The sequence below is a fragment of the Seriola lalandi genome, unplaced genomic scaffold, assembly GCF_002814215.2.
Source record: "Seriola lalandi dorsalis isolate HSWRI2012SDOR001 ecotype SW California unplaced genomic scaffold, Sedor1 jcf7180002054440, whole genome shotgun sequence".
NCBI classification, from domain to species: domain Eukaryota; kingdom Metazoa; phylum Chordata; class Actinopteri; order Carangiformes; family Carangidae; genus Seriola; species Seriola lalandi.
The window spans coordinates 271,164-298,546 of record NW_019524993.1 but is presented as its reverse complement, the minus strand read 5'-3'; the positions used below and the strand labels follow the sequence as shown (position 1 = coordinate 298,546).

Genomic DNA, 27,383 nt, shown 5'->3' with positions numbered 1-27,383 from the left:
CCTGGGGAGACAGGGTTGGACATGTGGTGTTGAGTGAGGGACAGGTTGAACCATTGACCAGAGGAGGCGGAGAAGAGCATGGCGACACATATTCAAGCTGAGAGGTTTGTGTCTGGTGGGAGTGGTGGTGGATTGAGAAAAGTTTTGAAGGTCTGCGGTCTTGCTGATCTTATTGCAAAAAGTGGTTTTTGCAGCGCTGATACTGGATGAGAAGGAAGATGACTGAGGCCCATGAGGTCAGTGGGGTCACTGGTTTTATGCCATTTTCTCTCAGCAGCTCTGAGATAGGTGTGTTGCTTTTGGATGGTGGCCATGGAGGAAAAGTTGATGGCAGACAAGTTGCGGAGGTTGCAGCAGAATGAAACCAGAGGTGGTGGAATATTTCGGGTTTCATATCGGGTTTTTTTTTGTATTGTGTGTCTCGAAGCAGTTATGGGGACGCGTAGAGCAAATGGATATTGTTTGTCCTAATCTGTGTTTGAGGTTTTAAAATCCTGCACAAATAGCCATGAATGTTTGATGAATGATCTGGAACAATGTGCAAGTCATATTCGAACCAATACCTCATTCATTTTGTTCCCTGTTATTTTCTCGTTCCAGGAATCCAAAATGTTTTAAGCCTGTTTTGTGCGGTTCTGACAGAGCACAAGGTTTTGTTCCACTCCACCAGTTACCAGAGGCTTGGAGAGGCGTGCCGTGCCCTGGAAGCCCTCATGTTTCCCCTTAAATACAGGTAAGTATGTGTTTGACCCCGGCAGTGGGACAGACCCTCATGTGACTTTCCACTAACGCCTTGGCTGGTGTTATGACTTCAATAGCTTGTGATCCGACTTGATGCTTAACTTCACTGTATTCAGTTCTATAAACAGCTATATCCATGGGATGAGATCACCCTTAAAGGTCACATTTTATTTAACCTTGTACTGTATATGTAGAATTCACTTCCCCTAAAAGAGCCTTTCATTTGTACAGTGATCAGTTTCCTTCTCTTTTATGAAACAGATCCACTATCTATCTTGTGACAGAAATTTTAGAAGTAATTTTTCTACTCAATATTACATGACCATTAAACATGACCATTCACACACAGGACACTGGTGGCAAACTGTAATGGTAGGCGATGTTATTGTTGTTCACTGTTTTGCCCAAGTAATATAATAACAATAATAACAACAATAATAATAATGATAATACAATAATAATAATAACAGTAACAATAATTTACACTTTCGGTGTAGTAACAGGTGAATGGTACATAATCCTGATCTTGATGATTAAGTAAGTGTTGAGATTATCTGACTGTTGTAGTGAAATGACATATGAATCCGTCTGCCAATTTGGGGTCATTCCCTCATCATTGATTGTGTTTCTCGACATGTTATGCATATATTATGTGGAAGTCACCCTATCAGTGTAGTTAATATCAGTATTAACGTAATTTTGTCACACTGCCCTAGTTTCCGGTATTTGATGATGATGTAAAATTTCCAAAACTTGTCAATGATAACATTGCAAAATGTATGAATGTTATCTGAGAACCACGCAATAGCCAGTTTCTATCTTTATTGCAGTCCTATCACTCATTTGAGTTTCAATTTCATAATAGCAGCCAGTCAACCACATCCACTTCCCTGCAGGGAAGTTTATTTTAGGCTCTCAGTTTCTCGGCCATCCAGTAATTCTTCCTTATCTGTCTTCCTAGTCTTATTGAACATATTCTTTTATTTAATTCTTAATGTCCTCTCATGTTTTCAGTTACCCATACATCCCTATTCTACCTTCGCGGCTGCTGGAGGTCCTAAGCTCACCCACTCCCTTCATCATCGGCGTGCACTCCATGTTTCAGACTGAAATCCAGGATCTGGTGAGTGTCGATGTGTCATGTGCATCCTCTTACTTGTGTGCAGAGCTTGAAGATCATAAACTTTACTTCCAAACACCTGTGAATCATTAACAAATCTTGGAGTCTTTTAGAGTTTATTTTGATATCCTAAAAGTGATGATGCATCATGACATTTTACTGTTTGTTCTTTATACTGGCAAGAGTGTTCCCATAACAAGCCCTTTGGTTTCAGGAAGTTTTTACACATGAAGATTAAGTAGACTGCCCTCCTACAAGATGTTTATTTAGCTGCTTTTGGCTGAACCCCGTCAGGCATACGTGTTGTACCTCACAGACACACTCCAGCTGCAATCAAGCGACCTGATTTGTCAGTGTTTTTATGTGTGTTCACCAGTTGGATGTTATTATTGCTGACCTGGATGGAGGAACAATAAAGATCCCTGAGTGTATCCACTTGTCCTTGCTCCCTGAACCTCTGTTACACCAAACACAGTCTTCCCTGTCTCTGGTAAACGCAAACACCTACTCACACATGCACACACACACACACACACACACACACACACACACACACACGCACACAGGTGCAACCATATTATTTAAATAATGACAATATGATGTCATTTGAAGTGAGTAAGAAAAACACATTAATACACACACAAGGTACTTACTAAAGTAATTCTTGTATTCGTATACAGAAACTTGCTCAGTGACTGCTGGTAAAAGTGATGTTCTTGCTTTACCTTCTTAATTACGTTATATGATACTTTCTGATATTTTGAATTATCTCGCTAGCCATCCATCACTTATGTTGCTGTTTTAGTAATTGCAAATTTCTGTATATAAAAGCATGTGCCAAATGAAAACATCAATAATCTGGAGATAAATTCTTTTTCTTAGGTTTTACACCCTGATCTGGAGATAGCAGACAATGCATTCCCTCCGCCTCGCACTGCCCCCTCCAACCTCAAGTTGTTGGTAAGTCAGCATTGCTATCACATGCCCCCTCTTTCATTCGCGATCCTCAGGGTGTTCCATTATGTGAAGTGATGTCCTCCTCCTCCTCCCACATGAGGAGGACATGTTTGCCTTCATCAAAAAAAAGTATCTTATCGCAAAACGCTTAGCGTTGGAGTGAGGGCACCAACTGACGGTAACCCATTAGCCTCAAGACAAAAAACATGTCTGTTGCATAATTAACTTATGAGACTGCAAATGTGGCATAGGTGTTTGATGAAGTTTGTGTGTGTGTGTGTGCGTGTGTGTGCGTGTGTGTGTGTGTGCGTGTGCGTGTGCGTGTGCGTGTGTGTGTGTGTGTGTTCCAGGATAAAGAGGTGAGGGCCGTCTTTCTCAGGCTGTTTGCACAACTCTTCCAGGGCTACAGGTCTTGCCTGCAGCTCATCCGCATCCATTCTGAACCAGTTATTCATTTTCACAAGGTAAGAAAACAACATAAGGGAATTCCCACTGTAGAAATTCCGATTTGTCAAAAACCTTATTCCCCGATATGTGACCTTAGATTCTTTTTCTTTAGCAATTGCTCATCAGCAAACACATTGTTCTTTAAATCTGCCAAGAATGTTTTAGCCAGAGTCCAGCAGGGAGTGTGGAATTACATGTAAAGACCTGACACATAAACCTGTCAGGGGTGTATAAAGTGTGTGTTTGTGTATGCATGTGTCGTAGAGGCTCCATGACTCTTCTGTGATGCTATCCTTTTGTTTATGCAAGCTTCGGACACAGTCCCGCAACCTTGGGCAAAACCCGGCAATGAGCCATATGAAAAGTATTAGGTTTACATTTTTGTTTTGTGCTGGGGTTTTTGTTTGTTCGTGTCTGTGGTGTCTCCATAGTAACCCCTTAGCACATCATCCTCAAAGTACCCCACATGGATCACATTATAAACAAACGCTCTGCTTAGTGGCCTGGTATCGCTTAGTGGAGGAGGCTTGAGAGAACTGTGTTTTATCTCTTCTACCCACAAGCACAAATAATTATGCATAAAGTAAATTAAATTCATTTGCATGTAGTCATTTGTAAATAGATTTATTTCCCTCTTTGTACATGCTGTAGAACTTATCCATGATTTCAACAATAAAAGATGTCAGTCTGAGCCTCCCCCTGCAGAGATATTTTTGAAGGTTTTGTAATCTTGATCTAAAAATGGCTGTGATCACTCTTGTTTTTCAGTCTACAGTATATCCATATGAATAACATTACATTGCTCCCATCTGTGCCGGATTGTAATTGCTCTAATTCTGACATTATCCAGACTGCCTTCCTGGGCCAGCGAGGCCTCATTGAGAATGATTTCCTGACCAAGGTTTTGGATGGCATGGCCTTCGCTGGCTTTGTCTCAGAGAGAGGTCCGCCTTACAGAGCCTGTGATCTCTTTGATGAGGTACTGTACCACGATGCTCCATTTAAAGCTGAACTTTTTACCCTTCACTCTAAATCTGTTAAGTGGTGAAGTTCAAACACAAATATTGTTTTACACTTAAGTGACTATGGACTGCTCACATATGGTTGATCTGTGTATGATTATCTGTTTGATAAGGTTACTATCAGTTATCACTAATGGTCCTGCAGGAACACTGTATTTGAATGTATTTGCCTAGATGATGCACCAACTACTGTTTTATTGTTTTCTTTGTTTGTTGGTTGTGTGTTTTGTAGCTGGTGGCCTTAGACATTGACAGCTTTAAGGAAGAAGAGGTCGGCCCTGTCATGCTGCAGAAGCACATCAGGGAACTCTCTGAGCAGCTGTTCAGAAATGTAAGTCTTCATGCACATAACTACAACTAGATCTCTGTTGTTGTACCATACAGAGCAGATGTCCTCATTTTAGCATGCTAAACATGTGTTTACATGTTTTTACACCAATCATTTTTTTGTTTTAATTTTGCGGCTGACTGGTGTATATACAAGTGTGTATCCTATTAATTAATGTTGTTCCCTGGCGGATATGCTGTAGGAGAACCCGAACCCCCACATGGCATTCCAGAAAGTGCCTCGACCGTCAGAGGGGTCCCACCTGCGCGTGCACCAGGTACCCTTCCCCCTGCTGGCTGACGAAAAGGTGGAGAAGCTGCTGCAGGAGGGTGTGGCAAAATACAGCAGCGCACCTCCTTCTGTGAGACCTGAAAGGAAGTGTGTTGTACCTGCTGGACCACCTGTTGGTATGGCCAACTTTAAACACCTGTCATTGCACAATATATTCTGCACTGCTGCGATGATATGAACATTGTATAAAAGTCTTTAGACTTAAAATACCTGGTTTAGGTGTGAAATTTCCCACAGTGATAAATTTAACATGACTGGTATCCGCTAAATATGTCCTGGATGTTTGTAGCATCTTTAGTTTTAACATGCAGTGATTCCTCTCCCTGATTTTCCTCCTCTTCCATCTCCTGTATTCCAGTGTCCATTATGGGAAAAAGTGGCTCCGTGTTTAACAGCGCTCGCAGGCTGGAGGTGGTGCGAAGCTGCATTTCCTTCATCTTTGATAACAAGACCTTGGAGACTGAAAAGGTGATGCACAATGTCTTTCATCAGAGGAGCTAATCAACCTCTAAACAAGCTCATTAACTGGAGGCGTCTGTCCTTTGTGTTATTCCACTCCAGCAGGCCGTTATGGAGCTGTGGATCTCTTCTCACCTTTTGTCATTCTAATATATCCCAGCTGACACGCAGAAAACGCAGACACTCAGACACAGAAATGTTTAGAGCATGTACCAAAACGCACTCTGAATCCATGTTATTAGCTTGCTAACTTTGCTAAGCATTAACTATTGATGTCAGTTCCAGTTTTCCTTCATAGCAGCCCCATGTGAAGTCATAGGTGAACGTTCTGCACAATATGCAGATGTGTTTAAAATGGGATGGTTGCCAGTTACTTTATGTATCCCTGTGGCTTCATATAGGAGTTATATAGTACAGGCATGCATCTCTGTGCAAATGTAAGAATGTATAGCATGCATCCTCTGAACACCCCATGAGCCCGTAAATTCTTCCCTGCCAAATTGTGAGCATAACCATGCAGCAAGTCAGAGTAGCTGGAAGGACTGTGTTGGTACATAGTGTTGCTGTAAGCAGTGAATAGATAGCAAAATAAAACCATCGCTCTTTATCTGTGTAATAAGGGTCTGCTTTCTCAAGAAACTTGAAAATCTCAAGAAGGAAAGGTGTTTCCCATTTTTTGAGCAATCACACATTGTTAATTGTCTTGTCTGTTTCTAGTCAACCTGTCATGTCAGGTCAGCCACTTAATGTAGAGGTATTTTTTTCTTTACTAAAACCCCTTTTGTCTCCCTTCTACTTAACAGACACTGCCGGCTGCACTGCGCGCACTGAAAGGCAAGGCAGCTCGCCAGTGTCTGACTGAGGAACTGAGTCTTCATGTTCAGCAGAACCGCGCCATCATGGACCACCAACAGTTTGACTACATCATTCGTATGATGAACTGTGCCCTCCAGGTAAGGAAGAGCCAGTCATGCCAACACAAGTCACAGAAACTCGTCTCTGCTGCGTCCGTACTGTAAATGGATGGGAAACGTGTAGTAATAGTCCATGCAGCCGAGGAGGCAAATTACAAATAAATTATTATCTTTAAAAAGTCTAGATATTTTTTTCTTGTAATGTCAAGATCGTGATATACAATCAGTCAACTAATCTATTAGTTGATCAAAAATGAATTAACAATAACTTTAATAATCAATAGATTGTTTAAGTCATTGTTCAAGTCACCTTTGGCTGTAGAAAATTGTGAGTCACTTCTGACATTTGGTAGACTGAATGATCAATTGATCATTTTAAAACTTAATCAACTTATCATCTTAAACAATGATGTCAATGGTTTTTAGATTCTTCATCAAAAATTGCTGTGAAAGCAAAAATTTGGAGAGGAAAAACTACATCTACGATTCACTCTGTTCCCACCCCAGACATAATGCAACATTCAATGAAATTGCATCATACATCAGAGACTGTGATGTGCAGTAGTTGTACCTTTTGACCATTTGACCTGTTTTGGTCCAGCAGGCTTACCCAAACTGTGAAAGTGAATCTCATTTCAGAGTTTTTGTGTTATTCTTATCATAGCAAACAGAATATAATGTAATTTGAAGAAAATATTGCTATGAATATTGTTGAAAGATTGATTCAATAAGCTTTCTTAGCCAGCAGACCACAGTCAAGGTTCGTAGATGGCTTTGTCTTATGCTTCCTCAACAGATGTGACCAAAACTGATCTAAAGAATTAACTGAGGCAATCAAATACTACGAACTCAGGGTTTTACCAATATGTTGACAAAGCATTATCTAAAACTGATGCCAAAGTTCACTGTACACTCATCCGTCTCTGAATGTTTTTGCCCTATACCTCACATTTTCGGCAGATGATATTTTTTCTGAACTGTAACTTCTTCAAATTTAGCAAAAGCATTGTTTATGTGTGGCAGTAGCACACATAACCTGTGTAGCACAAGCCAACCTCTCCTCTTCAATGTTTTTTTTCCCTTCATTTTCAAGTTTATCTTTGTTAACAACAGTCAGGCAGCGTGTCCCAACATTGTTTATCAGATAGTATGTTTGTCTCTTCATGGTGCCCTCATGCCTCGGCTACTTGTCAAAGTGAGTAAGTAATGTGTTTTTGTGCAGCTCGTAAACAGTCAGTGAGGCTTCACTCAACCATAGCAGCAGGTCTTTATTGGTAGTTCCTCATGTTTTACTGCCTTGAATCAGCCCTTTCCAGGGATTTTAATAATTTTAAGCAGTCCTCGCAGAGAGCAGCTTTTATGGAGTGGCTTCAGATTCCAGACATTCCTCTCTCCCCCCCTTAAATGATAGAAAGCCATTTAATCCCGACATCTGCCTGGGCCAGGGACACACAAGGTTTGACGTGTCATTTGCTCTGCAATTATACAACAGGTCAAAATGAAACCAAGTGCAGCATTGATGACTTTGGATCACAGAAGTTATGCATGAAAAAGCTACTGATTCGACGTATGCAGGAAGAGGTGAAAAGGAAAGCTTGTTGCACCCTCCTTTTTTTATGCTTCGCAGTGTTTCACTGTCTTCATTTCCGGGAGATGAACTCTGTATTGACAGTAGTTTATCAATGATGTGCATTTGTTGAAAAGCCAAAAAGCCACCATCTCCCTTGCATGACCTCTTTAGTCAAGGCTTTAATTGTAGTTTAACTCTAACTACTACTTGATGCAAAGCTGCATACTGTTTTGATGTGCAGTTGTTGTGGTGCTCTCTTATATCCAGGTATATATATATATATATATATATATATATACACACACACATATGCATATACTATTTATATAGTATATGTATATTGTTTTGTTTTTCCAAGCTGGACATGAAATGAGCTCTAATATGAAATGATGAACACTGCAGAAAACCTCCCTGTGGGGTGCCTTGAGGAGATTAATATGAAATACATCTAGTCCAAGTTTTACAGAACTTATTTAGTCAAGGACAGATTCCACAAAAACAGGTAATTGTCATGCACATCTGGAAAAATACAGATGTAATCTGTACTTTATCTGCTATTTGCAACACAAGCTGGTAAACCCACACTGGGGGTAATGCTGACATTGCTTTTTTGATTGCATCTGTTCATAATAACGGCTCATAATAAAATACTGTGAGAGAGGTCTGTCTTGCCTAACTTTTGATATAGATTAAAATGTATATGTGATCCACAGCCATAAAGGGTGAAAAGTAATGATTTTACACAAGTAGAGGGGACTTGATATGGAGTGTACTTAAATGCAGCATGGGATAACATATAGTCAGCTTTTCTCTCATGGCTTCCTGCTTGTTTGGGGGGGGGGGGGGGGGGTTTATTATTATTATTTTTTTTTAGATTTTATTGTGCATTGTTTGTCATTTTTTCTCTTTCTTAACGATGGAAGCCAAGCATTTGTTCCTGGCTTTCATTTCTTGGTCTCAGTTAAGTTGTGAGTGATTTGTCTCAGACTAGCTGTGAAAGGAATAAAAATAGTAAATTGCTGGGCCAGTAATTACTTTCATATTCTGCATCCTGCCCTTTCTTTCAATGCTCAGCCACGTAAGAACCCCAAAATGATATTACATAGAGTTCACCATTGTCAGAAGTTGTGTGGGTGTGTGTGTGTGTGAGAGATCCTTCATTGCCTAACAAAGCCGGAGTGACCTATTCTGCAAAAAATGTTGCTTGCTCTTTATACAATGACAGCATGTTGCCTCATTAGGATTTCTGGCATATATGTTGATGTGACACATTGATCCACGGTGACATCATCATTATGAGGCCAATTACAACATTTATCATTTAACTGTCAAGTTCAGGCTAAGTGACAGCTCTGTTGTCTGGTTGTAATCAGTGTTTTCCTTTGAAAGGTACGCAAGGGAGCGTAGCTGCAGGACACGGTACAAAAATGTAAAATAGGTCAAAGGTTAGGACATTAGAATCAGGTGGTACTGTACTTTGTCAGAACGTATTCATTTGCTTTTCAGTCTTTATGTTTTTTTCCTAATTCACAAAACAATGTTGAAACATTGTCTGGATTGAGATGATATGGTCCGAAAGTTTAAAGTGACCTATTTTTCCTGTTTAAACATCTGTTGAAATCCAGATTTGTGGCATTTCTCTGCCATGAATCACGCACAGTAACAACCCTCATTAAGCCATTTGAGTTAATTGCACTTTTATTTGTTTGTGTGTGTGTGTGTATGTGTGTGTGTGTGTGCGTCTCGTCATTGCTCCAGCTTTTAGGACTAAATGTTGCGCAAGCCATGTGGGGGAATGAGCCCTGCTGTGGATGTATCCTGGCATCCCAACCATTTCCTGTCAGATAGGATTATGAGCCCTCTGTGCTCTGCTCTCTCATGGCCAAGGGCCTCATGATGGTGCTCAAAAGCATGCTCTGAATGGCAGTTTACGTTGAGAGAGAATAGGGCGGGAGGTCCATGGGAAGTGGCTGCAACAGCATGGAGTCCCTGAGTTCTGCAAAATCCTGAGCTTGACCGTCTGACATGGAACAGGGTGCAAGGACATGCGTTAAACACAGATGATGGAAAAGTCTGAGTACTATACAGCATTTTATCTGACTAAATTGCAGACTGCTGAAGTCTGATAAACTCTACCTCCCCACCAACTGAGTCTGTGCTCCCCATTCCCCCACACCCCTTGGAGCCTAAAGGCTTTGAACATCTCCTTTAATAGTCAATAGATGACTTCATTACATTTTTACATTATTTGGATCATGAATTAGTCTCTTGCTGTGAGAACATGGCCCCTGTCTGCCTTCGTGGCCTTGATGGACTGCCTTACGTAACATGGTCACTGGGAATCTGCACTGGACATCATTCCCATGTTCAGATAACTGTTTCTCTAAAATGTCCACCAGTATGGCCAGGTAAACATCTGCGTTAATCAGATTTCATGCTTTCGCTATGGAATCTCTGTTTGTTGCTCATCTTGACAGCACAGAGCTCAACTATGTGGCTTATTCCTCTTCCTATTAATGACTCAATTAATAGTAGCAGCCTCTAAGTTAAACATCTTTTTGTATATCCTTAACCTCAAAGGTTTCATAAAAGCATGCCAGCAAGTCAGCTCTTCTCACAGCTTTCCTGGAAAGTACTAACATCTCTGAAACACACAGGAAGCTGATGTTTGTTCACATCCTCTAGCGTTTGTGTCACATGCTCAAGCTTCTTGTTTTTGCTCGCTGTATACGTGTCTTACACGGAATGGCTGTGTTAGTCATCATAGCTAACATAGCTCCTGCAGCTTCAAGAATGCAGGAAAAAATGGTGAGACTACAATAAATAATAGGAGGAAAGGAAGACAGCAGGGTGTCCTCGCAAACAAATGTGGGGATACACAACAACCTCCTATTCCTCCATTTTTAAAATCCCAAGTAAGCTAAGATATTTTCCCCACCCTGCAACATGTGGATCTGTTCAGCTCTATGACAATGATGGAGTCCTAAAGACAATAGTCTTACCTTTGTGAAGTTAGAGTACCAACAGCTCTGCTACTTTTTTCCCTTTTCATTGAGTCTAATTGCAGACCTGCTGTAGATTTCATTTGTTATGCTTTGTTAGTTGACCTCCAAAGCTTTTGAGCTGTCACTTAGCCTCTCTGTCTGCTTACATGAGATTAAGGTGGAGGTATGTAGATATAATAAGTGGGGTTTAAGTAAACCTGATAATGTCACTTTGTATGAGAAATGACGTGTTGAATCAGCCTTCGGACAAAGCTTGTGAGGTTTTCTCCATCTGAAACTTTTTTTCCTTTTCAGTGCTGAAAATGTCTGTCGTCATAAGTTTCTGTTTCAACGAACTGATGACATGCATTACTGAACGTCACTCTTTATATCGGAATAAGGCTGTTTTTTTAGATATTCACACTTTTATGCCTGTGCATTTCCACTTGTTGTTCTATTTTGACTGGGGTCCATGAACTCCTGTGACCTGCAGCATTGTTAAGGATGCTGGTAAACAATGCTTTGGTCCCGTTCCAAGCTGGAACATTGTACCACAGCCCAAATAACTGCAAAGAAAAACACTAGCGACAAGAAAAATAAAACGGAAAGTATGTTGCTTAGTCGACAGGGGGCCAGACTTTCATGTGTGGCTGTGGAACTTGTGTTTTGCATTTTCTCCCCTCTCTACATTCTTGTGTGTGTGTGTATGTGTGTGTCTGTTTTTTGGGGAGTTTTTTTTGGTTTTGTTTTTTGTTTTTTATTTTCTCGAGAAATGGTGGGAATAGAGGCCCCCATTGAGGACCATTATCGGAAAGCGCAGCATTCTTCTTTCTATCTCTCCCACCAAAATGAAAGATTGATACTTTTAAGAAAAACTCAGTAAAGGAACTTTTCTTTATGTGTGTGTTTTAATTTTCATGTGATATTAAGAGGAACCTTGTTAAAAAAGAAAAAAACAGAAGAAGGAAAAAGAAAATGCTTGTGATGTACACATTTTCTGGCAATGAGGCCCCACGGAGGGTTATGAGGTGCGGCACCATGTCAGAATCAGTGATGTTGTTTGTACGTGGTCCTAAATCAAGTTTCCTCTGGCCATTCTCATTTGCAGAGTTCAACAAATAAATCCCAACAAAGCTTACCAGAGAGAAGTACCAATTTCCTGTGAATTAAGTGCTTTCAAGTCCAACTCGCATCCTCCTCTCATATACTCCTGTTCACATCATTCTCTGTGATCTCTGTAGGAAAAGTTTAGTTTGGGCCCCTAAGTCCCCCGCTCAAAGCCTCTTAATGTACTATTCATCTTAATACCATTCTATTGAAAGCACCATTAAGCGCCGCCTCTTTGACCTGAAACAATCCCAGATACAAAGACACTTTGGCATGGTGTGTAAATGTCAAAGAGGGAATATCTTCAACTATTCCCTGATTTAAAAAAACAAAATAAAAAAGAGAATTAAATTTTCTTTCTGGCTAGTTGTGGACTTTTGATAAATGGACAAAGCGTTTTATGGCCAAAGTGAGTGGATTTTATGCAACGTCTTGTGATTTTCTTGAATGAGACTTGTATGGCAATCTAGTTCAGGAATGCAAAACATAAAATTACCAATAAATTGAAGACTGGAACGGTCTAACAATTGTGTCAGGGCAGGGATTATATAAGGCTATTGAAAGCATATGTCCTAATAGTTGAGCAGAGCAGAGTGAGGGTTTTTTTTTTTTTTTTTTGTGCATTGCCCTGAAATTTAACAAGACAGAGTGTCTTTATGTAACAGGAAGTTACGTTTGTTGAAAATGCTTTGCCCCCTCCAGTGTTCTCCCCAGATCACACCGCTACATTGCTAACATACAGTTTCTTCTTATAACTTTTCATTTTTTTTTACAATAGATTCAGTGTTGCAGTTATAAAATGGTTTTCCTTTAAATTACGAATGCTGATAGAAATGTCATCAGCGGACTTTCCTTCTGATGCTAGTGTGTGTGACCTCTCTGTGGGAAACCACTGCTGCTTGTTTTGGGGCTCCAGTGAAAAGGTGTTCACAGAGCTCTGTAACATGTGTCCCGTTGTGTTGTGCCCTGCTCTCACTTCTCCCCTCTTGTCTGGCCCACAGGACTGCTCCAGCTCAGAAGAGTACACGATGGCTGCTGCACTGCTGCCCCTGTCAACGGTCTTTTACAGGGTAAGGAAATTAATTGAAAACAAGGATGTATGTGAGTTCAACGTAATGCTTCCATTTCTCTCCTATTTTCATTATTATGCATTCAAACTATGGCTCGGTTAAATATATAATGTGTAGACCTATACCTCTCAATTTCACATCTAAAGGATCAGTACAACCGACAAACCCCAAAATACATATGAGACCAGTTTCCAATTCACCTTTTTTTTTCATTTAAACCAAGTGGCTTCTAGCCATACAGATACTGCAGTTTGAGCCACTGAATCTGCTGTCACCACCAATAAATTTGAGATGATTGCATTTCTCTTTTTTTTTGAACTGCTCAAAACGTTGACAAATGACCCTTGAAAACTCAAGAAGCAATGTGAGTTTCCAGGGAAAATGCCTGAGTTATTCAGGATAATTGTCAACAGGCGCCAGTGACTTTGTGGCCTAATCCGAGGAGCTACCGCTGTTTGCCTTCAGGTTCATGTCCACACTCAAAACTGTCTGCAGACCTCACTTTGGACAGTTTTCTGTTTAACTTTTTTTTTTCAGAAGTAAGCAGCAGGAGCATGTTTAACAGTATTTCTTATTAAGAAAGCTAGGCCAGCGGTTCTCAAAGAGGGCTCCAGGAACCCCCAGGGGTCCTTGGAGGGGTTCTTGGGGGTCCCCAGCAAAAAAAGGGGAATCATTTATTTTCACTATAATTCCGTCCATAAGTAACACAATGACAGAATGTATGACTATTTTGGTCATGGGTTTCAAACCCTTTCTGTAATAAAATATTTAAAACACATGTCTTATCAGATGGGGGTCTGTGGTCTAATTTATGTCAGTTAAGGGGTCCTTGATGTGAAAAGGTTTGAGAACCACTGATCTAGACTACACTGAGCAGGTCGGGACATTGCCCAGTGTTTGACTGGTGGTGCAGCTTATTGCAGTTATTTCTGTAAGGGGACATGGCGACAGCCAGGGCCAGAGGCATTATGTTTTCAGGTTGTCGGTACATCTGTTCGTCCCATTCTCTTGAACTCAATATCTCTGTAACACCTTGAAGGAATTTCTTCAAATGTGGCACAAACTTTCATTCCAACTCAAGGATGAGCTGATGAGATTTTGGTGGTCAAAGGTCAAGGTCACAGTGACCTCAAAAAACTTGGTTATGGCCTTGTGAATGCGATATCTCAGTAACGCTCTGAGGGAATTTCTTCAAATTTGCCACAAACATCCACTTCAACTCAAAGATAAACTGATTAAATTTTGGTGGGAAAAAGTCAAAGTTCAAGGTCATGGTGACCTCATGTTCTAGTGAATGCAATATATCAGGAACGCCCAGTGGGAATTACATTACATCTGGCACAAACATTCACTTGGACTCGAGGATGAACTGATTAGAATTTGGTGGTCGAAGGTCACTGTGACCCCCGGCCATAACTCTACCTAACACTAATTATCACACAAATTAACTCAAGTGTATAAGGATAAAATGAAGTTAGGAAATTTTACATCCAAATGGTCAAAGGTGAACTTCACTGTGACATCATAATGTTCTGCAAAACATCTCTGGCCATTATTCAAAGCTGGAAGAGAAGATTGTGACCATATTTCCTGCAATTTGGCTGGTTTGGCGGCAATTCTAGTTCGACTATAAAATGTCCTGTTCAGTATTTATGGTCCCAAGTCGAATAAATTTAAGGCTGTTTGCATGTGTTATATGCACTATAGAGAAGGTTGCAGGCAGGGAATAGCCAGAGGGAGCTTTCTCAACCTTTGACCTTTGCTGATCCCAAAGTGTTTACATGCACAGAGCAGCATGTTAAAACCACCACATGGAAGTGTAAAGGACCAGTCATGGTGATTGGCTTCCAAACCACATTATCAACGCAGGGTAGATTGTCTTGCTCTCCACAACTATGTCCCCACAGCTTGCTCGTTGCTATGGGGACAGACACAACTGTCCGCATTGACTTTTTGTCGGGCACCAGTGCCATGTCCTGATGGGCTGAAATGGGACCTGGCTCGCTCTCCACCGCCAAATGACTCATCCAGTTCACATGCCCGAGGCTGATGTAACTCTCTTAGATAAGCTGTATATGTTGTTTTGCTTCTTTCTCTTAGAGGCCACCAGCACTGAAAATTAATCAATTATTTCTAAGTTTCGTAGAATAATTTTTTTTATCGTAAGTCACAGTTATTACACAATGGAGTGATTATCTGCTGTTTCAGTAAGACTAATATAAATAATTTCTTGTCTGGCACTGTTCAATTCATGAGAAAAAAGGATATTTCAAGAATGCAACAGATTTTCCCTGTAATTTACAGATGATTGGAACTGGTGACAAGCTTGAGCTCTGCCTTACCCAAAGGGTGAAAAGTAAAGTGAGGTCAGAAGGGAATCTGCCAAAATTATTTGTAATCTCTGGTTTAGTGGTGCAAGGATCATGCAGTAGAAATGTGAGAAAAACAATGCTCAGTAATAGAGCATCCCAGCAGCTGTCATCATGGGTGTGGACTGAGAGGCATGCATGATCCTGGCATCTTACAATTGATCCATCATACCCTGTTTCATATGTTTCTGGACAAGTTAAAACAACTCTTCTCTTCGTATGCAAATTTGAGTATTATAAAATGTAGGCTTGTAAGTTTGGTAACATAAATGGCATGCCTTCATTTTGTAAGGAACAGTATATTCCATGACATTGAGGCATAAATAGCACAAAGTGTTTAGATAACAGGCAGTTGTTTTTACAAACTTTTAAGATATTCAGAACATATCATCTCGTTTTACCCTTCTGTAATGACCTCTGTGTGATTACTAGCATGGTCTTAAAACAACTGCTTATACTGTACATGATAGTTGCTACATGCAAGACCATGAAAGTCACTGAGAAGAATGTGAGAATAGTTGAGTATGGCCACTTCTTTTTTTTATTTTATTGGGGTTTTTCACAGTTCCTCTGTACTATACCCTCAGTATAGCCCACCACTCTGCCAAGACCAGACAATCCTATATGACTGTCAGATACAGATTATTATCTGGATGCTCTGAGCTTGTCCAGGTAGGTACGCCCTAGGCCCGTCATCATATCATAGAGGGCTTAAAGAAGTCTTTTACGAGATGGATTTAAAACAGACTACAATATCAATAATGGGTGTGTCCGTTGATACGGGTGAGTTGTGCACTTAAGAATGCATATAATGTCTGGTTTGCAGATATCTTAAAAAAATACTAAATTTTTGACTTAACTGTTTAAACAATGCCAAAATGTTATCTATTGTCCCAAGAGTCCCAAGTAGATGCTTTGAAAAGAAGGTTTGACACAAAGAGAGAAGCTGTGTAAGTCGAAATATTTCCTGAATTGAGCCCACACTCTTAACGAGTGTTTGACCACCACATTCCTGATTGAGGGGAGAGGGAGCGGGAATCATAGTGCAGAAATAGGCATATTGTCATCACATAGTCAAAAGTGAGACTGAGAATGCGAGACAGCACCCAATAACAGATAAAAAGAGGGCCAGACCACGAGTAGCTAGGTTTTTTGACGACGATGCTAACCCTGCCATGTGTAAGATGGCCTTTGTTTTTGTTTCTTTTGTTTTTTGCAATAATTTAGATGGTTGATACGCCCCACAAGAAACATGTATAGACGAGATCACTGAGTCCACATTTGTTTAATTTGATTTAACAGTGATAAAGTTCTATTGAGATAATTCCTTGTATTTCCTTACTTATGACAATTTTGAATGGCAGGTTGGTGAGGTCCAATCTTAGTGCTTTGTTATTAATGGGGAAGAGCTCACTTTTGTGAATATTTAACTTGTATCCTGAGAACTGATGAAACAGCCATTTGTGTCTTTAACTTTTTTTGGGGGGGGGGGTTTTAGACATTCTTGAGTGTGTTACTGGTAAAGACCCAACAAAGACTGTTTAGATTATTTTCATGCTGCATTTGTCCCTTAGTCTCATTGAAAGAACGCACTCCAGATGATGATCAATTGAACCTGATCTCACATAACTGGACTAAATTTGGAGAGTAATCTTCTAATACTGCATGACAGCCCTACTTTGGAAGTGGTTCGATGGTGTTGCAGTAAAGTATGTCAGTATAGAGCCATTGCTGTAAGGAAGGCTCGGCTACTTGTAAATACCACAAGGAAAGGAACAAGGGTAGCTGTGCTATGAATCAAATCATTGACCCGCTCAAAACTGTATTTCCTGCACTGACCCACTTACAGTTACTGCACATTGACATTAATTTTGAAACAGACTCATAAGCAGGACTGGAGGACGTATTGGCCCTTTGATTTCCTGCACATTTTTAGACTTTTAAATCTGAATTGATTTGGGGTTGAATTACTTTCTGATATTCTTTAAAATCTGAAATGCTAGTGTTAAAGCGCCTTCCACACATTTTAATCAATAGTGGACATTTTTTGCCTTCATAAGAAATATAGCTGCAAGCAGTGATGGAGGGGCCAACCAGCCCAGCAGGCTAGAGTTGCCATGGAAACATGATGTCATTATGTCAAGAGCGTGGTTGTAAGCACTTACGGATAGTTTCATGTCAGTTGATTAAAGATTGACTGAGATATGACTTGATTTCTTGCTTGGCGCCATTGCAGCTAATTTCGATTGTGCTGTTATAGTTGAATGCTTTCGCAAATAAAATGTCCATGTCATAATTTTTGTGAGGCTTTGTCTGAAGATCATATGTGCCAATTTTAGTGAAGATTGACAAAGTTTGTCCAAGGAATATTGATACATACAATCCAATTTGGCAGAAAATTAAATCAGGAAGAAATTGATGTCACAGGCATGACATGGCATCAGGTCTGATTCAAGGAATTTAATGGTACCTCATTTTTAAAAAATAGGGCATAAAGTTCAAAAGTGAAATTACCTCTATTTTTAACCTCTTGGTGGCGCTAGAGCATTTGAGTCACAGACATGAAACTGGGTGAAAAGCATCATGGGAGTGTCCCCAATCAGTATGCTGAATTTCAAACTTTTTTACCATATGGCTCCAGGGGCTGCCATAGACTCCCATGGCAGAAGATAACATTTATTGAAAACCTTGCAATAGCAGTAAGAAAACAAACAAACTAAAACATATATTTCTTATGAAAATGTTCTAATGAAAAATGTAGACTATTGGGTTTCCTCTGTTTAGCCACTGCACATGAAAGACTGGTAGGTCAACTTCAGGAGTCAGACATTGGTCAAGTTCCTGTTTAGTATTCTTGGCCAGACTTTGGCAAGCTTACACTCGGTCACGCTTACAGTGGTACTGTCCCCATGGCCCTTAGGTCTCCAGGTCGGGGAACGTGGGAAGCTCCCTCACACTGCAACCGTCTGATCCCAGAATCTGCTGGATAGAGACTGTGTTTACTTTCATTGCTTCCCATATGTTGACATGAACAGCTTATACTATCGACCCACATTCTATAGACAGATGTTTTGCTTTCCCATTTCTGTGGTTTCCCCTCAGCACGACCTTTCTTGAATGTTTTGCTCAAACCAAGACGCTTATGGGGCAGTATTTGATAGATATTCGTTAACACTTAGAAGGAATTTTGAGCTGATAATCAAAATATCTTTTGGCCTAGACTGTACATGGAGGGAGTCTTTTGGTTTCTGTCGGTAAATTTAATCTAAACGCTGCACAACGTTTGCACACTGTCCGTTTGTTGAAGGTGACCTTTTACATTCTGTTGTGATTCTCTAATCTGCGGACAGTTCCTCTGGCACTCATTATCTTGTGAAGAGTGGGTTTATCAGGAGATGAACAGGTGTCAATGACGTCTGGATATGTTGTTATTCTACCCTTTGTGGTGCCACATGATATTTCTTCTTACATTTGAATGTGTCACTAGAGTAAATGCCTCTGTCCGGGTAAACACAGATCGAATACAGCAACAAGTGAAAAACCCAAACACAATTCTTGATGACTTACACAACAAGAACGCTAGAGTGTTAGCATTCTTTCAGCCGTAGTTTATGCATGGGGGGGATTTGGCAGCCGACTCCGTAAAACTGCTCTCCACCATGTCTTCGTGAGGAAAATGACGTGCTACGTGACTCTTGTGTATCTCACAATGTTCAGCTCTTGACTTATCTATGTTTACTTCATTTGGAACATTTATGTTACTTGTACATGGTGTTTTTTGCATAGTTATGGCCTATGGATACCATGATGGAGCTGTTTATTAGTCTGACATTCAACATGTTTTTCTCTATTTGTTTTATGTGACTGAATACTGTAAATACATTTGTTTGAGTTCATGGTTTCAGGATGCATATAGTTTTCCTCACAATACACTGAGTCATGCAAAACTGCAACAATGAGGAAGTGGATTGGGTGCAGGTCAGGCATGCATTCCCACAAAGGACTTGTCCATAAATAATGACTGTTTTTGTATCTACAATTCAGGAATGTTATGATTTCTCTCAAAACACTTGTAAATAATGTTGCTGCCCCAAGGCTGGTGACATATCAGATACTGCAGTCTTCACTCTGTGTCTGCATGCAAGAATACACTCCCTTAGAAACCATCTCTCATTCCCTGAGAGACACAGTTGACATGTGTGATGCAGTTTGGCTGTCTAGCTGATGTTTGGAGGCTGCCGTCAATCATACTCTGAACCTTGGGCTCATGTCCCAACATTCAAAACAAGATCCCAAATCCTGATAGCCTGACCTGCACCCTGCATTTTCTCCTTTCTGTCTCCCCTAGTGGTTTTTCTGCCTGTACTTCACCCTTTCTCCCTCAAGTCTGCATTCCTCCTCTTCACAAGTCACATGGCCAGATGGGTCTGATATTTGTATACTCCCTCTTTCCCCTTCATCTTCACTTGCTACTTTCCCTTCTTCCTCCCTTTCCTTTGCTTTCTTCTCTCCTTCCCTGTCCTCCTCCTTGACCATCTGTCTTGTGGATGTCTCTGTAAGCTCCATGTATTATCATATTAGGAAATACTGACCTCGGTCAAAATGACCTTCACATACCTGACAAGTCAAAAAAGTACATCCAGGCTGTGTAATGACAGCATAGACAAATCACACACACATAGATGCTCTTACATAATCATATAACACACACTCGCACAACATCTGCTGCGAGCCATGTAACAAACTCCTGTGACAGAAAGGTATTGCACTACTATTCAAAGGGCTGCACTTCTTCTTATTGTATTTGTCACTATTTATTTACTTGTGACCATTTTTCATTCACGTCCATCCTTCAAGTTTGACTTCTCTGTACAACAAGGCCAGAGACCCTGTGTTCTACAATCTGCGAGCCCATTAGCTTGAGCAGCGGCAAGTTTTCTAGCATTATCGCGTCTCTTCAAAGCATTTCTCACCACTGCAGATTTGTCTTTCTCTGGCCTGATTCCCACTCAATTTAAGGTGGTATGTTCGTTTGCTCTGTTGATAGCAAAGTTAGTATAATCATCTGTTTCAAGAGAGAAAACCGTTAATCTAACCAAGCTCCCATTAATGGCATCCTAGTGCTGCCTTATGATCTACTGCGAGGCTACACCACTTGTACATTTCAGGTGACATGTGTGTTAAGTAGGAGTGATTGGTAAGACATGATGTGGATTCATAGTTTAAAGATGAGGTATAATGTAGGACAGACCGAAAAAATTAGGTCATCTAGAAATGTTGTGTCACAATCACATACTTTTTCCACCACAGACCACTAACAGCATATTTGTATTGGAAAAACTACAATATTTTGTTATCAGATTCAGATATTGAACTCACGGCACCACTGTGCCCAAATATAGCCCACCATGGTGGGTACAGTCGATGTGGCTGTAGACTCTTAGTCTTCATATAACTCTAAAATAATAAAATTGGAATCAACCTCAGATTCTAGTTGTTAATGCTTATCTACATTTGCGTGTGATGGACTTTTGTTTTCTGCCTGATACTCAGACAGATGGTGAATACATTTTTATTTTTTTTATTTTTTTAAAGTTACCACCCTTTGTTTTCTGTGTTTATACCTTTAGGTAATTGGGACGTTGTTGTCCTCTGTCATTAACCGGTATGATATCCTAGACTCTTTTTTGAAAACTCATGAAAATCTGCTGACCTCATAAGTGTCAGATTTCCTAAAAAAGTGGTTTCATTTTTGTAATCTAATATTAGAAGGAGAGCAGCAGGATACTCTGCTTCAGCAAATGTCTAATAACATCTTAGAGCGTGGTTCCATTTTTCAAGATGTTTTACCTGCATTTTTCCTCCTTCGGAATCTCAAAGACGAATGGTTGATGTATTAACTCCCATGAACCAGAAACAAAACACAACTTACAGTAACAGTGCTGTGGGGGCATTAGCTCTCTGTTCGCCCCCTGTCCTCGAAGCTCTCCTCTCTCTTGGCTCCTGGACCATCACACTGGGAATAGAGCTGTTTTGGTTCTGTCTGTTTTAATTACAGTAACCCTTCAGTTCTCATCCTTCAAAGGAAAACTCTGAAGTGATAATTTAAACCACTGTTCTGTGTCAGGCTCTGGGGAAAGAAATCAGAAGCTAATCTAATAAGAGGCTTTAGCCTTACACATGGCCCTCAAACTCTTCAGGGAGATGGACGGTTGGTGAATGATGGTTTGTGGCCGGTCATTTATTGGCACACTGTGCTTCTGGTTCAGCCCATCTTATTTGTGGTGTGATACTGTTTCTCAGGCAATGCTCTGTGTCGTTTACCATCTGCTTGGTGTGGACCAGCGTTAATGCCTTTAGCTGAGTACTGTATGTTCCCTTTAGTAGCTGTTTTTGCAGGCAGCAGGTGCTTTACTCTTCAGTCCACACTAATGAAAAACAACAGCTCTCCTTCCAATTACATCCAGACACAGTGGGAAAGAGGGGTGGTCTGTCACTCCACTTTGGGTTGTTATCTGTGAAAAGTTATGACTCACAGAGAATGATTTATTTCACTTTAAATCTAATAGCTGACTTGTTTTGGGTTTTTTTTGGTTTTGGTTTTCCTACTTCTCCCCCAGTGTTTTGGCAACCTTATTTCAAAGGGTCACTGACCACAGGTCAGCCCCTTGCTGATGCCAATAGTAGTGCAGCACCAAACATGAATGTTTCAGGCAGAGGATATGTTAATTCTGGGCAGGAGCAGTTATCAGTATCATCACCAGGGGAAGAAATAAAATATGATATATGTGGATAAAAGAGAGACTGTTATTACATGTCTGTATGGGGCTTTAAGTATCAACCTTTGTAGCTTCAAGTTTGTAAGTTTCCACACTGTGTAGCTTATTAAATTGAGTGAAATATTAAGTCTGTGTTTTTGTTATTTTATACACGGAACAAAATTACACCTGACATATTTGGTATCCAAGGCCACTTTGGGATTTCCACTAGAATTTAAAGTAAAGTTCAGTGTTTTGATCAAAGTTTGGCTGCGCAGCATGTTTTTACTCACTGGGGTTGAAGAGGTTACCGGTGGAAAGTTTTAATTCAGTTTGTCTGTCTGTCTATTTAGACTGCTTGCGTAGTAAATACAGAAATTTTATTCCAACGTCAGTAACATGAAAGAAAATTGTCATTCTAATCTAACTCTAAACAGTTGACAGTGACACCATCACTTCCTTTCTGAAGCTTAACAAGTCAACATCTGTTTTTTATCTGTTGCTATGGGAGACAACATAAACTATCAGAGAAACAAGGATGCGGATCACAGTTTTTTTCCACTTGTACTTCCCTGCATTTATTTAACTGTATTTAAGAAGCCTCATATTCATTCTCCACAACCGGTTTATTAACTATTTCTGTATTTAAAAATTCACAACTGCTACACATGTAATCATTGTGGGCAGGAGTGGGTTGGCACATCTGCATGAGCATGCAGTATTGGTTTGAAATCCTGCGAAATTGAAAAAAGCACTGTTCAAATCTCTTTTCAAAGGCATCGCCAGCTGTTTAATGTTGCTTCTTTACAACGTCCTGACTTCTGTGAACTGCGTTTTGTCTTACAGAAATTGGCTGCTGGCGTAAACCAGTTTGCCTACACCTGCATTCAGGACCATCCAATCTGGACCAACCAGCAGTTCTGGGAAGCCACTTTCTACAGCGAGGTCCAGGGCCAGATCCGATCCCTTTATCTTAACACCCCAGAGGAGAAAGGGGGCATCACCGCCAGGCTAAAGGTAAGATTGACCAATATGAGTAAATATTATGTGAAAATTAATATGAAGTTAGTTTAACCCCTCTATTTTAAATCCACACCACAGCTGAAAAGGTTGAATGACTGAAATTTATTTTATTATATAACTTTAAGCAAATAGGCCAAAATCCACCGTTGTGATATGAAGTTGAATATCGGTGGGTTTTTGGACAAAATACAATGTGTAGAGATGTCATTTTGGGCTTTAGGAAATTGTGATAGACATTTTTAACAATTTCCTGACACATACAATAGACCTAAATCACATTAGCAAAGCAGATAAAAGTTGTCAATTTATTTTTCACTCTGCAATTCAATTAGGGTCACAAGCCAAACAGATTTCTGTCAAACTCAATCCATTTACTTTGACCTCTCTAGGATGTAGCCCCCGTTCCTGCAGTGGGTAGAGATGAGGAGCAGACAGCCATGGACCTGGCGGCGGAGCAGCTGCGCTCATGGCCCGGTCTGAGCAAGGAGAAGCAGCAAGAGCTGGTGAAGAATGAGGAGAGCACTGTGTTCAGTCAGGCCATCCACTACGCCAGCCTCATGGTTTACCTGCTAGTGCCGTTGGACACCAGCAAGAACAAGCTGCTGCGCAACGCCCCTGCTGCTGACTGGGAGAGCGGCAGCAACAGCATTGTCACAAACAGGTCAGGGGGGGGGCAATACTGTGGTTGACTATCAGAGTAGAAGCATGTAAATAACATCTTTCACACATCAAGATCAAACAAAGACTAGAGTAGAACATTGTTTTGGCTTGTTCAGTATTTGTAAGGTAGAATAATCAGTGTTACTGGAGGAAACCTCAAGGTAAGGTTTCATGATTTGGGAGTATGTGTACCTCTCTTAATAAGGTGATGATAAGCATGTGGGTGGATGTGGCATAACTCACAGTCTACATGATACCTTCCTATTTAGCCAAATGGAACGCAGCTCTTGCTATGTTTCCGGCCCACATCCATCCTGTGGGCTTACATTGCTACTGCACAAAACAGAGTGAGGCTCACTTACTTCTGTTGGGAAGTTCAAAACCCTCTGGGTGTCTTTAATGGGACTACACTGTATTCACCCAAACCAAACAAAATAGCAATGGAAGTGATTTCCTGTGCCCTACAGTAATTGTAGAGTGAAATAAATCTGGGAAGATCCCCCATGTATGTCTTTTCTTAGCATTTCAGGCTTTTGAACCACAATATTAATATTTTCTAATTTTTATGTACAGTACTGGAACTTTATTAAGCATTTTCTCATAAATACATTTTATTCCCAAATAACCGCAAGAACACGATGTTACTAATTTATTCTTGGGGCCAAGAATTTGTTTGTGTGGAAATCTTCTCTCTTTTTCTTTCATTTTTGTCCCAGACTTGTTTGTTTCTCACAGAAGACATTTGGATCTCATCACTCACTATTTGTGCATCCAGAGGGAAGGTTGCATCACAGTTTCATGTGAAACATTCTTCTTGGCTAATAGAGTCTGAACGATTGATTCAGGCATCAACGCTTAGCTCATGCCAGGCTGCAAATCGTTCTCACTTTCAGTGCTCTTTATCCCCGTGCATCTTCAGATCCATTTCTGTCAACACACAACTCTCAGATCTCAGATCAAATGACCTACCAGACATGGTGGCTTGACCTTTCTCATTTGCATTGTGTCATCATGCCTGTTTTACAGCATTGCTGGCAGTGTGGCAGAGAGCTTTGACACAGAAAGCGGGTTTGAGGACTCAGAGAACAGTGACGTGGCCAACTCTGTGGTGAGGTTCATTGCACGCTTCATCGACAAGGTGTGCACAGAGAGTGGAGTAACCCAGGAACACATCAAGAGCCTCCACAGCATGATCCCAGGTACAGCGCTCACAGTGTTCATTCACACTCTGTCGCTATCCTAATTCCCTCAGCTTCATACAGAGTAACCCTTGGATGTGTGTATTCTCAGCTCAGGCCAAAAGCAACAGAGGCCTCTGAGCTGATTAACTTCTGACATGTTAAATGGCCATATAATCTGGTAATACACGCTCTGGTTTTAAGAGCGCGTGTGTGTACACGTTTTTTTCTCTGTACCAGCTCTGTTTGTGTACTTGTGTGTGTGCATATGTTAACTGACCTCAACTTCTGACCCACAGGCATTGTAGCTATGCAGATGGAGGCTCTAGAGGCAGTTCACAGGGAGAGCAGGAGGTTACCGCCTATTCAGAAGGTGAGTGTTGCTTGACTCTGACCTGCTGGGACTTTAACTGTATATACAGTATATATACAATTATATGTCAGGATCAGACTCTGAATCTAAATAGAATCAGAAATATTTTAAATGCAAAGTCTAGCTGTAGAGGGCTAAAGCGCAGTTTCTGGGATCCATTCCAAAAGTTAGAAAACTTAATTCAAAATTCCTGTCTTCTACTACATATATCCCTTGTAATACAGTGATAAACAGTGTCTATTTCTGGTTTAGGAGCATTAAATGAACAGCTTTTTCCACAATACATATACTGTTGCAAGTAAAATATCATTAGCTTGAGAGAATGAGGTCATGAGTGGTGGAGTATGATAATGGAAAAGGGAGGAAACAATGAGACATTATATTACAGCAAAGAACATTAGAATTTCTCATACATAGAGAGCATTGGTTGATATGTGGAAGTAGTTACAATGACATGTATACAACGACTACCGAAAACGCACTGGTAGTCTGAGGTGTTGTTTTTTTTTTTTTAACACTAATAAATTTTTACTAACAACCTTGTTAGCTTGTAAACTCTAATAGTTTAGTCTAACGTTATCTAATAGTTAATTTATACTCATTTTAAATGATGTATAAACTGCACTGTCATCTTTATGAATGTTTTTCATTCATTAAAACTGCTCACTAATATCCTAACTCATAGTTATGTCCACATGTCCAGTTTCATCTGGTTTGCTATTAATATACAGACTGCAAATCTCATCCAGTGTTTTCCAGTCATCATCACACTTTCATATTTTACCAGTTGGTCTATTGGACCCTGCTGTGCGATTTGTCTGCCAGCTCTTGGTAATTCCTCTTGCACACCCTTACACACACAGACAACCATCATGCCAGCACTGCCTTGGGATCAACCTGGAGACCATGGTGAGCAGTCTGGCTGCTGCACTTTGTGGCTAACTTCTCACACATTTATGTGTTGGACGAAGCTTCCATCCTGGAAGCTGCGAGCCGCATGCCAAAAAATACTAAAAAGTGTGTAAACAACACTGACTGTGGATTCATGACAAGTCTGAATGGCAGTAGTAATGGCAGCAATAACATGAAAAGGAAAAACAATGAATGCATTTAAGGTGCAGCTCTAATAAGGAGCTGAGCTCGCAGCAGTAATGAGGTGCAGAGGGACTCTCTTCTTGGTCTCACAGTCCATTCAAGGACGGATTCAAGAAGCTCAGATTATCTCCTGGCCAGCCCTCAAGTCCCCCAGACCAGCTATGGCCTTAATGGGAAATGCTGTGAATGATCTAATGTTGTTCATTTTTGTGACAGTGGAATAACTGAGTGTTTCTCTACTGGGTTTGGAGGCCTGAAGGAGCTGAAGTGATTTAGGATTGAGGACTTGACTGTTATTAGTTAGTTGTTAGTTTACAACATAGAAGAAGTTGGTGGGATGTGGTGTTTGTTTTTGAGACATGGTTGATAATCACTTCTGTCGAGAAATATGGTCAACAGCAGTGCATGCTATATGAGGCACATGTATCGCATTACAAATTTCCTATTCTATTCTTCTTTCTTTATTTATATATGTGTATATATATATATATATATATACAGTACAGGCCAAAAGTTTGGACACACCTTCTCATTCAATGCGTTTCCTTTATTTTCATGACTATTTACATTGTAGATTCTCACTGAAGGCATCAAAACTATGAATGAACACGTGGAATTATGTACTTAACAAAAAAGTGTGAAATAACTATAAACATGTCTTATATTCTAGTTTATTCAAAGTAGCCATCCTTTGCTCTGATTACTGCTTTGCACACTCTTGGCATTCTCTTGATGAGCTTCAAGAGGTAGTCACCTGAAATGGTTTTCCAACAGTCTTGAAGGATATCCCAGAGATGCTTAGCACTTGTTGGCCCTTTTACCTTCACTCTGCGGTCCAGCTCACCCCAAACCATCTCCATTGGGTTCAGGTCCTGAACCCAATCGAGATGGTTTGGCGCAGCACTCCATCACTCTCC

General features: G+C 40.5%; 1 protein-coding gene across 2 annotated transcripts in view; it reads left to right on the top strand.

Moving 5' to 3' along the window:
* The window catches only part of sbf2 (SET binding factor 2), a 92,824-nt gene that overhangs the window by 42,193 nt on the left and 23,248 nt on the right, over positions 1-27,383 (top strand). For both annotated transcript variants that reach the window (XM_023410834.2, XM_023410833.2), the window contains exons 7-21: positions 601-733; positions 1,756-1,864; positions 2,238-2,351; positions 2,744-2,821; positions 3,169-3,282; positions 4,116-4,244; positions 4,520-4,618; positions 4,818-5,022; positions 5,265-5,374; positions 6,169-6,318; positions 12,942-13,010; positions 22,984-23,154; positions 23,550-23,821; positions 24,847-25,019; positions 25,298-25,371. In XM_023410834.2, coding sequence (XP_023266602.1) covers positions 601-733; positions 1,756-1,864; positions 2,238-2,351; positions 2,744-2,821; positions 3,169-3,282; positions 4,116-4,244; positions 4,520-4,618; positions 4,818-5,022; positions 5,265-5,374; positions 6,169-6,318; positions 12,942-13,010; positions 22,984-23,154; positions 23,550-23,821; positions 24,847-25,019; positions 25,298-25,371 — 2,000 coding nt within the window. The remainder of the gene's footprint in view (positions 1-600; positions 734-1,755; positions 1,865-2,237; positions 2,352-2,743; positions 2,822-3,168; positions 3,283-4,115; positions 4,245-4,519; positions 4,619-4,817; positions 5,023-5,264; positions 5,375-6,168; positions 6,319-12,941; positions 13,011-22,983; positions 23,155-23,549; positions 23,822-24,846; positions 25,020-25,297; positions 25,372-27,383) is intronic.